Genomic DNA, 12,009 nt, shown 5'->3' on the forward strand with positions numbered 1-12,009 from the left:
ATCTTTTATTTATTTTTAAAAATTTTATTTATTTGAGAGAGAGAGAGCACGAGTGGGTTGAGGGGCAGAGGGAGAAGCAGATTCCCCACTACGCAGGGAGCCCGATACGGGACTCGATCCCGGGACTCCGGGATCATGACCTGAGCCAAAGGCAGATGCTTAACCAACTGAGCCACCCAGGCACCCCAGTATACCTTGGTATCTTTTTATAGTTAACAGTTCTACTTCATTTTTTTAAAGGATTACATAGATTCTTATACATGGATGTACCTTTTAATTGAATCAGGCTAATAGTGATAGACCTTTAGTTTGTTTCCTGTTGGGACCTATCAGCAGCATGCTTTCCCCAGGGGACCTTCCTAGGAGTGGGTCAAAGGATACATACATTTTAAACTATAATAGTTATTGTGAAATTGTCTTCCAAAAAGTGATGCCAGTTTACCCACAAATATGGCATGAGAACTAGCAGATGCATTTTGAAACTAGTGAATTGAATCCGACTCTGCTTTTGCAATACCCCGTGGACATTCACTTTCAGTCAATAGTTTGCTGTGCTGTGTAAGATACTTAAAGTTATTTTATTTTTTTTAAAGATTTTATTTATTTATCTGAGAGGGAGATTGAGAGAGAGCACATGGGGGGGGGGAGGGTCAGAGGGAGAAGCAGACTCCCCGCTGAGCAGAGAGCCCGACGCGGGACTCCATCCTGGGACTCCAGGATCATGACCTGAGTTGAAGGCAGTCGCTTAACCAACTGAGCCACCCAGGCACCCCTTAAAGTTAATTAAAATGCATTTTAGTTAAATAGATACTTGTGTGTAGATACAAGCATGGTGGTACCCATGAAGAGTAGAGAGTCAACTAATACTAAAAATTTTTCATTTCCCAAATGGGAATCATGGTCAAAGCCAACTGGGACAGCTGGTTGCCTCTTTTCTCCATGAGGATTTTCAGGGCTGTGGTCTAATTCATTTCAGTCTATCATCCCTCTGACTTTGAAGATGTTGTCCCTTTTTTGGATCGGAATTGTTTCTGTTTGAATTTTACTTCTGCTATCTCTTCATTTGCTCTTTGATGAAGCTGAAGATGTTTTTCTTGTGTTATGCTAGAAAGAATATTATTTGGAATCAGGAGATTTTAGTATTGGCCCTAATTCTGCCACTATTGGCCATGAGACTTTGGGCAAGTCACTTTTTTGAACCTTAATTTTCTTATCTGCAAAGTAAGAATATATGGTTCTTTTCAATTCAGAATTCCATGACTCTATTCAGCATCCTTTAGATAGCCTCTATTTGAAGATAGTTATCAAATCCTGTCTTTGTTTTATATTCTCTGGGTGATATGGCCCCATTTTATTTTAATGCTTTTTTTTTTTCCTTGTAGAAACTAGCTTCTAACTCTTGACTTACTTACTGGTCCCTCTCCAGAGCTCCATATTCTTTTTTTTTTTTAAGATTTATTTATTTATTTGAGAAAGAGAGAACACGCGAGGTGGGGCGGCGGGGGGGAGAAGGAGAGGGAGAAGGAGAGAAGCAGACTCCCCGCTGAGCGAGGAGCTGGGAGGCAGGGCTTGATCTCGTGACACTGAGATCATGACCTGAGTGGAAATCAAGATTGGACGCTCAACCAACTCAGCCACCCAGGCACCCAGATTTCCATATTCTTACAGGAAGGGATTACCACCTTTGCTCATAGCTCTAGCAAGGCTCTGACTGCTATAGACTATTGAGAAAAGGTTTCTTCTGGGCCCATGAACATCACCTCTCATGCACCCCAAGATCACACTGGCTTTTTCTTCTACCTAGTAGCAGCCCTAAACTTGAGTGTTTGGGGTTTATGCGTATACCGGGCTTTGCAGCAGGCTGGAGCGTTAGCAGGTACAATAGGTCCTTCCCTTCTCCTCCTTCCTCCTCACTGTTTTCTTGGTGTCCTGGATAGTTGACCAGAAGTCACATGTGCATTGGTGTATAAATGAGGATAATTATAGCATAAGGTTTTTGAAAGATTAAGACAACATTATTAGCTCAGAGCTCGGTCCATTGTAAGTGATCAAATCATAGGTCATAGTTCTACTTTCCCCCTCATGTTCCACCCTCCTGTTAAGGATCATTATATTCTTTTATGAGAAGCCTCCTTCTTTTATTACATCTGACCTCACTCTTCTGAATGAACTAGATCAAAAAGTCCGAGTTAAGGGGCGCCTGGGTGGCTCAGTCAGGTAGGTGTCTGCCTTCGGCTGGGATCATGGTCCCAAGGTCCTGGGATTGAGCCCCTGCATCAGGCTCCCTGCTAAGCAGGGAGCCTGCTTCTCCCCCTGCCCCTCCCCCATGTGTATGCTCTCTCTCTCTGTTAAATAAATAAAATCATTTTATAAAAAAAGTCTGAGTTCAGATTCAACTAACCTATTTATTGAGCACTGAATTTGTGCCAGAAGCCACGCTAATTGCTTTAAAAGTTAAAAAAAAATATTAAATCCTTCTAACAAAACTGTGAGGTAGTGGTTATTTCCTTTAGACAAAAGAGGAAATGAAGGTCAGTGAGGTTGTGACCTGGCCAGAATCACATAGTTAAGTGGTAAAATTAAGATTAAACGCAGTAAGATAAGACTAGCAGCATTGTTTGAGCATTTACTTTATGCAGGACATTTTGTTAAGATTTTTAACATGCATTATTGTATCTGATTTGAATGTAATTTAAGAACCCTATGAGGTAGGTGCCATTTCTAGAGGAGAAGAGGTTTATAGAGGTTAAATATTTACTTGCCCAACGTCACACAGCTACTAAGCAATGGAAATGGAATTTGAACTTAATTATTCAGTAATTGAAAGACATGTTGTTTTGTACCTTTTAAATTCTTACAACGCCTAGTAAAGACTTGCAAATAAACATCTTGCAGAATTGCTTTAATATGTAGAATGGTTTGTAAATAATCCGTAGGCAGCCTTTAAGGAATAAGTGTTTCTAGATTACTTGGTAAGGATTAAAAGCAGCTTTTTTCCTAAGTGGTTCATACATTCCTTAGTTTATATTGTTAATCTGTTTAGTAAACCATTTCTTTGCTATTCCCAGTCCAAATTATCCCCAGTAATGAACTGGTTGAATCCAAATTAATGAGGAATTAAGGTTCTTTGCAAAGGGCCCAGGAGTGCCTTAATTTGACCTTGCTCCTTGGACACCTGCCCTGGTACCTTCAGGGAGTCTGGTCCCTAGAGCTCTGAGCTGGCTCCAGAACTAGGGAAACAATAGTAACCACCCTTTGTTGATTCCCTTACCATGTGCTAGACAGCATGCTTGGCACATCTGATAATCCCCCCAGCAACTCACTCTGGTGGACATTATATCCCCACTTAGAGCTAAAAAAAAAACCCCAAAAAGGAGGGCCCACCAAAGTGAGTAGTCTGCTCAAGGCCAGTGGTAGGTCAGTGGGAGAGCTGGTGTGGTCCGACTGTCTCTACCACGTCAGCTTGTCTGGCCTGGAACAGGCCGGAATGCGAGCTGACTTCTGAGCAGGTCTTATCACTTTGCAGGGTGCCTCCACACACCACCACCTCCTCTGACACTCACAGTTAACTGGGAAGGGAGGGGAGGGTGGAGCTTGATTCCCAGGGTTTGCCCAGGAGTCCTAGCTGGGCTCGTTCTGGGCTACTCGGCAGAGCCAAGATGAGAAGCTGGGAATCCGAACCTCTGAGCCATGCTATTTTCACTTCCCTGCCATTTTGACAGTCAGGCCCCTCCCCTGCAGCAGGGCAGGGTGCATGGACCGGAGCGGCGCCGCAGGGGAGATATTCAGATGACACAACAATAACTGATAGAAGGGATCCCAGGCCCAGTGCTGGAGCAGGTCACAGAGGCTCCAGGATGCCCCTTTGGTTGTCAGAAGAGGGTGTGGGTGGGCTTCCAGGGAGGGGCTGGAATGATGGCCGAGGGCAAATACTGAAATGTTTTATCAGCCACATTGACCTGCTCTCAGCCTGGGTGGAGGCTAATGGGCCCCCGGCCACTGTCTTCGCTTGGCCCCAGGGAGGCTGCAGTCGGGTCTTCTCTCTGCAGAGTTCAAAGAGGCTTTCTCATTGTTTGACCGGACACCGACTGGAGAGATGAAGATCACCTATGGGCAGTGTGGGGACGTGCTGCGGGCACTGGGCCAGAACCCCACCAACGCCGAGGTGCTGCGCGTCCTGGGCAAACCCAAGCCTGAAGGTCAGCGTGGGCCTGTGGCTCAACCTCCTGGTGTCTGCCCCGAGGCCCCTGGGGCTCATTCTCTTCTCCCGCGATAGCCCTTCAAGACCAGACCCCTTCCCCAGGTTACCCTTCTCCCCTTGCTAGAATTTATCTGGAAGTCTCCGACAGTTGATTCTTGAAGAATGTGGCCAGGGCTTGCTCTTGTTTTCCCTGTGAAGTCGAAGCTCTTGGGGAGCAGGAACAACCTTCTTTTGCTTCAGTGTCTTCCTCTGACACCCCAGGGTGCAGGGAAGTGAGGTGGGGATCTGACCACTAACCACCTGCCCGCACCCCCACGCCCAGTATCTTAGTTGCGGCACTGAAATGTCACGAAGACTTTGTTTCTAATGATGGTGAGAGCACTGACGATTGCAAATTATTTGTTCAAGTTAAAGCAGACTCAATATGAGCTCCGTAATGATGCCCTGTCACTCATTTGCATTCAGCAGGTTTTGGTGAATGAGTTTCAAAAGTGGTGTAAGACAGTGTGTCCCGTTTGTGACTGTCATCTGTCATGTTTGGTAGTAGAGTTAACAGCTGCCCTAATACACGTCCTTCGGAGAGGTGTCGGCACTAGGTGGGGACAGGCAGCAGCCAGGCAGGCCTTCTCTAGAGGCTTCCTGGGCCATATTGCTCCCCTCCCCTTTCCTTGGTTCTGGCCCCTTCCCCTCCTCCTCTTGCTGGTGAAGATACCAGTGTGGGGTGAAGGATGTGGGCAGGAAAGGGCCAGAGGACCAGCAGGGCTTCTCAGAGGTAAAAGATGTCTGGGCGCTTCCATTTTTGGAAGTTCCTGTGTTGTTATAGAAGAAAGAATTGCCAACATCTGTGGGATTTAAAAATTAAAGCTTTTAACACACTATAACGTGGGAGAAGTGGGCTGGCTCGTCACAAAAGAATTGCAAATTTATAAAAATTATTAATTCAGAGTTGCCCCAGGCAATGTGGTCTAGGGATGAGGCCCAAAGGAGGAATGATGCAAAATTCCCTTTTGGCCATCCTAACGGTTTACCTCCGTGACGTATCTGTCACATGTCAAAAGTCTAAGCTGTGACTGTGAGGCCTTGTTCTGTGACCCTTCGGGCCCCTCGAATCCTGCCATGACCACCCTTGGGCCCCCCTTCCCCCCCCCACCTAGCTGGCCACTGGAGTTTAGAGGTCTGGGTGGAGTCATAGTGGCTCTTCTCTTCCGCCCTGGTCCTGGCCTGGCAGAGCTGGGGCGAAGCCCCCTACGGACCCGCCGCTCCCCTTGAGCCTCTACTCACATCACATTCTCTCTCCTTCCCACCTGAAGAGATGAATGCGAAGATGCTGGACTTCGAGACGTTCCTGCCCATCCTGCAGCACATCTCCCGCAACAAGGAGCAGGGCACCTATGAGGACTTTGTGGAAGGGCTGCGTGTTTTCGACAAGGAGAGTAATGGCACAGTCATGGGTGCTGAGCTTCGCCATGTCCTCGCCACCCTGGGTATGCAGGCTGGTGGTGCCCAAGGGGGAGGAAGGGAGTGGTGGGAAGGGCCCAGGTGGCATAGGTAGGGGGTAGACTGGGGTCCCTGCATCCCAAGGATCACATCCTGATTCAGGCCCTGTCTCTCCAGGCTCTGCAGGAACAACCTTCCCCCAAGCTGGGCTTGGGAGGAGGGAGAGCAGGTCGGCAGAGGAGGGCTGAAGCCTGAGATGTAGGACCCAGGGATCCCATCCTTGTCATTGCCTCAATCAGGGGGGCCCTGGTCTGCTCCCCCAGTGCTGGCTGTAGGGCAGAGGGAGAGGCCTTGGGGAGTAGGAAAGACCTAAGACCCTTGTCTCCCCCTCCAAAGCTTGGATGTCCACTTCCCAGATCTGGGGAGCCTTGGGCCTTGAGACTCGAGGGGGTGCTTGGGTTTGGCCTGTCCCTCCTTTGCCATGTGTAATTCAGAACCTACTGCCCCCACCCCAGGAGAGAAGATGACTGAGGCCGAGGTGGAGCAGCTTTTGGCTGGGCAAGAGGATGCCAACGGGTGCATCAATTACGAAGGTATCAGGTCGTGCCTCACTTCCTCGGGCACCCAGGGACAGCGGGCACAGTTTGGGCTGGGCAGGTCTGCAGAACAGAACAGATCCAGGAATTAGAGGCTAGATGGGTGTTGGTGAGCTCCCAGTGGATGTTCTTTTCCATCCTTGGAGTGAACAGCATAGTATAATGGAAAGAGCATGGGTTTTGGAGATAGACTGGCTGTGTGACCTAGATCAAGTCACTTACCTTCTCTGAGCCTCAATTTTCTCATCTGAGCAATAGGGTGATGCTGGCACCATTCTTAAGGTTGTGGGGATTAGCAGAGACAACATAGCTCATTTCATCTATGTCCAGATGTCAGCTTAGAATACACAGCAGAGGTTAGGTCTCTTCTTCCAGCTTCTCCCCAACAACCCCAAATAAGAGAAAGAATCAGTCTAGAGAAAGGGTGGTGGGAAGGTTGGAAGTCGGGCTGAGAGGGGCCAAGTGCGGTGACTGATTTCTCTCTCCCTTCCCAGCCTTTGTCAAACACATCATGTCTGGGTGAAGCAGACCCCTCAGGGTGAGTGCAGCCTCCCTCCTGGTCCCTTCTGGGGTCTGCCAGGGGCTCCCAAACACCACCACATGCCCTAGAGCTTTTCTGTCCCAAATCTGACCCTGTAGTGGGAGAGCAGAGGGGTTCCTGATGGGAGAGCAGCCTGGCCTGCCCACCATTCCCTGCACTCTCTGTGCTCCTGCCTCCTGCCCTCGGTCCCTTCCAGCCTGGCCTTGAGCTCTCCCTGCTCTTTGCACCCTGTCTTGACCCTCATCAGTCCCACCTGACAGCCTCTCTATTAGGGTCTCTCAAGGCGAGACCATTCCCTCCAGCCTGGGGCCTCCTATATGGGCTCCTGCATGTGCAAAAGCCAGGTCCTTCAGTGGAAGAGTGCCCAGGCCTGTGCCCTTGACTCTGTTCCTATTTGCTCCCTTCCCTGGGCTCCCCTGGCCGAGGGCCATCCCAATTGGGGTGTGGGGTTTGTGATAAGGGGCTGGGACACATCTAGCACTTTCTTTCAGGTGCCTGGCCCTGGGCCATAAGCTTTCTGGGGCGAGTTAAGCCAGAGGCCCAGAGTGACTGAGCTGGAGCTGGGGAGCTGGGGTCCTGGACCTGCCACTGCATCACAGCCCTGAGGACACCCCGGGCCAGTAGCCCGCCCTGTAAATTAAACGGTTCTGGCAAGCCTGGGCCAGATTCTCTGATTCCGTGTGTGTGTGTGTGTGTGTGTATGAGATATGAGGTTTCACGCATATTCCTCGGAGAAAAGAGTAGTATCTGGGAGCTCAGAGACAAGGGCCGAAGCCCAGGGATCTGGAAACATTAAGGTCAGACCCATGAGCAGAGAGCTCTGGGGGGTTGGGGGCTGCAGTTGGTGGAGCTGTAATTCGGAGTTTTGTTTCCTTCCAAGGCTCACTCCCCCACCTTGTGTCACCTCCAGGTGGTGAACAGAAAGGGGGTATAGGAGCACTGGGGCTGCCAGGGACCCCCCAAATGGTTCTTCTTATTTTTTTTTGTAAAAATTGTGTCAAAATACATATAAAATTTTCATCTTAGCCATTTTTAGGGTACAGGTCTATAGTGTTAAGTATATTCACGTTGTTGTGCAACCCATCTCCAGAACCTTTTCATCTTACAAAACTGAACCTGTATATCCATTAAATACTAACTCCCCAGCCCCTGGCAACATTCTGCTTTCTGTCTTTATGAATTTGACTCCTCAAGATACCTCATATAAGTGGAATCATACAGTATTTGTCTTTTTCAGTCTGGCTTATTTCACTTAGTATAATGTCCTCAAGGTTCATCCGTGTTGTAGCATGAGTCACAATCTTCTTGTTTTTAAATCGTGAGTAGTATTCCACTGTAGGTAGATACCACATTCTGTTTATGGTCCTTGTTTCTTGATGTGGGCCCCTTTAGGTGCCTCTTTCCCTGAGTACAAAGCCCCCGGTGCCTGATTCAGCCCTGCTTGTCCTGGACATCTCACTGACTTGCTGCTCAAACCCCCGGGTCCATACCCAGGACTCTAACTCAGGGCTCTAGAAAGTGTCAGGGTCAGAGGGAGCACAGACCTCAGCCTGGGAGGACAGGGGAGCAGGGAGGGCCAAGTGGGAAAAGGAAAGAGATGAGAAAACCAGGATTGGGAAGAAGGTGATAGAAGTGTGGTGACGGTTTTTTGTTTTTTAAGATTTTATTTATTTGAGAAAGAGAGAGAGAGCATGAACAGGGAGGAAGGGCAGAGAGAAAAGCAGGCTCCATCCCAGGACTCCGGGATCATGATCTGAGCCGAAGGCAGACACTTAACTGACTGAGCCACCCAGGCGCCCCAGAAATGTGAAGTTGAAGACACACACCCATGAGCAGAAACACTTATGTTGGAGCTCAGGGGCCCAGTTACCCCTATATGGGGGTCCCTATATCCTTGAGAACTCCACAGAGTGGATCAGATTCTCCTTCTCATAGCCTTTTTGCTGCCCCTTTGGAGCGTCTAGCCACAGAACTTTGTGGAACTTCTATATATCTACCCATTGTTGAAATTCCATGAGCCCAGATGGGAAGCTTGTCGTGGGAGGCTGAGAACCACAAACCCAAATTCACCCTTCTCAGAATTTACAGTCTGGCTGGGAAGATGAGACCAAGGCCTGTGTATAGCCTTTCTTCTTTGAAGAGGGCTCCAGCTTTGAGAATAAACTGGTTGAATCATAAAACCAGAGATCTTTATGTAGTTGTGGAGAGGGGTCATTGCCTTGAGTGGTTTCTAAACTGCTTTAGCTCCAAAGCCTTTTGCTCAAATTAAATCCTACAGGGGAGCCAAAGAGAATGGAGTTCTAGATGAGGCGGTGGGCTGGACTCCAGCTTCTTGGAGTCTCTAACTTGTGTTCCTTGGAACACAACAAGGAGACCCCTGATCGAGCCAGACCTGATTGTCAAAATAAAGAAATGGATTGTTAGAGGTGAAGTGACTTATCCGAGATCACAGCTAAAGGAACCCCAGAATCCCATATTTTTCCCATTTTCAACACACCAAACTGCCTTTGAAATTTTTTCCCAAGTTAAGCTCTTGGGAGTCCGACTGCTCTTTTTTGACCTTACTTATTTCTCCTTTTTGAAAATCAGTCTCCCCAACTTGAAATCTAATATTCTTCCTCAGTGTCAGGGCCTTGTTAGGTTTTCCTCCCTCCCTCCCTTTCTTCATGAAGTGTTTATTGTCCACTATACGCATTTATGAGGAATTGGGGTTAAGGCTCCCAGTGATTAAAAAACTGAGAGTGTTTTGCCTGCCCAAGTAGCTTATGGTCTAGTTAAGCAGCGACATAAGCATCTAAGGACTAAGCAGAGAATGATTGTCAAATAGCATAACTTTGTAACTCCACAAAGGATGAGTTCCCAGGAACCTGCATGAAGAGGAACCAGGAGGAAATGAGGTGTGACAGGGAAGATTTTCCTCAGGAGATGGGCTTTAAGTGAGACCCAGGGCTGGTGCTCAGGCCTGGGGAGAGGAACGTCATGAACCGGGTTTACCAACTCATTCAACAGACACTTACTGAGTGCCCGCTGTGTGTATGGCCTGGCTCGGGCCTTGGGGATTTACTGCGCCAGACAGCCATGGTCCCTGTCATCATGAAGCTTACAATCCAGTGGGAAGATGGACATTAAATAGTTGTAATCATGTGACAGATAACAGCCAACCTTTTCTGAAACCAGTATCAGTTATCGTTCTATTTGGCTGTGAGTTACGAAGACCAAAAGACAGTGGCTTAAAGGAAACGAAAGTGCATCTTTCCCTCCCATTGAGGTTCAGAGGCTGGCAGTCCAGGGCTCCTATGACAGCCATTCTTTTTTTTTTTTTTTTAAGATTTTTTATTTATTCATTTGAGACACAGAGATACAGAGAATGAGAGCATGAGCAGGGGGAGAGGCAGAGGGAGAGGGAGAAGCAGGTTCCCTGCTGAGCCGGGAGCCCGATGTGGGGCTCAATCCCAGGACCCTGGGATCATGACCTGAGCTGAAGGCAGCCGCTTAACCATCTGAGCCACCCAGGTGTCCCCATGACAGCCATTCTGCACAAAGTGCTCAGGACCCCAGACTCCTTTTATCTTATGGCCTTGCAGCGTGTGACCTCCGCTCATGGTCCAAGATGGCCTCTCTGGCTCAGCTCCCATTTCTAGGAATAGTTCTGGAAGCATTTCCTACTTGGTGAGCCTCCTCAGGAACCAGCACAACCTCTATGGTGTTGGGCTTGTTCATCTGAAGACAGAAGAAACTCCTTCCCTCCCGTGCCTCCCTACTGCTGGGCCCACGTCAGTCAGGCTCAGTACTTGCCCCTCCGGGGAAGAAGTATGGGTAAAAGGTGACCTATTACCAAGTTTTTCTTTGACTGGATGAACTTCCAGTATTTCAAACCAGGACTCGGGCCATGTCTTAGTCTTTTCGGGTTGCTATGACAAAATACCATAGACAGGGTGGCTTAAACATTAGACATTTATTTCTCACCATTCTGGAGGCTGGAAGTCTGAGATCAGGGTACCAGCATGATTGGATTCTGGTGAGAACTGTCTTCCTGTCTTCTTGCTGTGTCCTCATAGGAGAAAGAGTGGGGAGAAAAAGACAGAGAGAGAGGCTAATCCCATCATGAGGGATCCACAATCATGACTTTGCCAAAATATAATTATCAAAGGTCCCACCTCCAAATGCCTTCACACTGGAGCTTTAACATAATGAATTTGGGGGTGAGGGACACAATGCAGTCCGTTAGCAGATCCTATAATCTATAGGAATAGGACTGAGCCCACTGAGGTCCCTTCCACCACCCTGAGGGGTGGCTGACTGTGGACCCAAGAGGGTGGCACCTCAAGAGGTCAAATGAGGGTTGGGGGGAAGAGAGGAAGGGGGATCCCAGATCCTGAGCAGATGGAAGGAGGGCTGCAGCCTGAAGCTAACAATGGCACCTTCCTGATGTGATGTCAAGTGCTGGGACATGGGACAGCTGTCTTGTGGAAGAAAGATGACTGAATGTGCCCACAGGCCAGGCTTCCTGTCTCCTGGAGATTGGAACAGTAAGCACAGATCCTGGTTCAGCGTCCTCACCACCCCAAGACCTGTGGACAGGTGCTGCAGAGGAAGCTTCCTGCCCCAGGTCAGAGAGGATGAGTAGCCTCATTGAAAGGGGATGAACCAAGGCAGGGAACAGGGAGGAGATGTAGGGAAAGCTCCTGCTTACACTCTCCCTGCCCTGCCCCTTCCTTACCTCCCATCTAAAGGTCAGTGTGTGCCTCCTGAATGCCTGAGCATGCGGGGAACCTGTCCTGCCCCCCTTGGAGAGACAATGGGTAAGGCGACTAATCACTAGGGCTAAGGTGATTATGAAACGGGACCGGCTGATGTCAAAGGCAAATTTCAGAGAGATGATAATAATGAGCATTATCAAATTAGTGAACACCTACTATGTGCCAGGCTCTGAGCTAAGCACTTCACATCACATTTTCTCATAGCAGCCTAGGAGGTAAGAGTTAATATCCCCATTTAAAAAATTTAAAACATGACATAGAAAGAATAACAACAACAAACTTGACTCTTAATTTCCCCCCTCCGGTTGAAGGCTGTAGCATGGTAAAATCTTATTCCTAGAATGCCATTTTTATCAAATTGCTTCCTCAATTAGGACTTAAAAGCCTCCCTAAGAGGTCATTCCCGAACCTTTCTGTTAATTTCTAAGGCCTTCCTTTATTTGGCCCTACTCTGCTAGGACTCACTGTAGCCGG

At 48.4% G+C, this 12,009-nt stretch overlaps 1 protein-coding gene across 4 annotated transcripts in view; it reads left to right on the forward strand.

Annotated features, from left to right (window-relative positions):
- Nucleotides 1-7,475, forward strand: part of MYL4 (myosin light chain 4) — a 28,302-nt gene extending 20,827 nt beyond the window's left edge. For 3 of the 4 annotated variants that reach the window (XM_064583142.1, XM_064583144.1, XM_064583143.1), the window contains 5 exons: nt 4,050-4,193; nt 5,506-5,685; nt 6,154-6,231; nt 6,729-6,772; nt 7,267-7,475. In XM_064583142.1, the coding sequence (XP_064439212.1) occupies nt 4,050-4,193; nt 5,506-5,685; nt 6,154-6,231; nt 6,729-6,757 (431 nt within the window). In that variant the 3' untranslated portion in view covers nt 6,758-6,772; nt 7,267-7,475. The remainder of the gene's footprint in view (nt 1-4,049; nt 4,194-5,505; nt 5,686-6,153; nt 6,232-6,728; nt 6,773-7,266) is intronic. The other variant, XM_064583141.1, reaches the window with a different exon arrangement.
- The last annotated feature ends 4,534 nt before the right edge of the window (nt 7,476-12,009 follow it).

Source organism: Mirounga angustirostris, unplaced genomic scaffold (genome assembly GCF_029215605.1).
Source record: "Mirounga angustirostris isolate CCGP_5_RB_7025 unplaced genomic scaffold, mMirAng1.0.hap1 SCAF_17, whole genome shotgun sequence".
Taxonomy (NCBI): Eukaryota; Metazoa; Chordata; class Mammalia; order Carnivora; family Phocidae; genus Mirounga; species Mirounga angustirostris.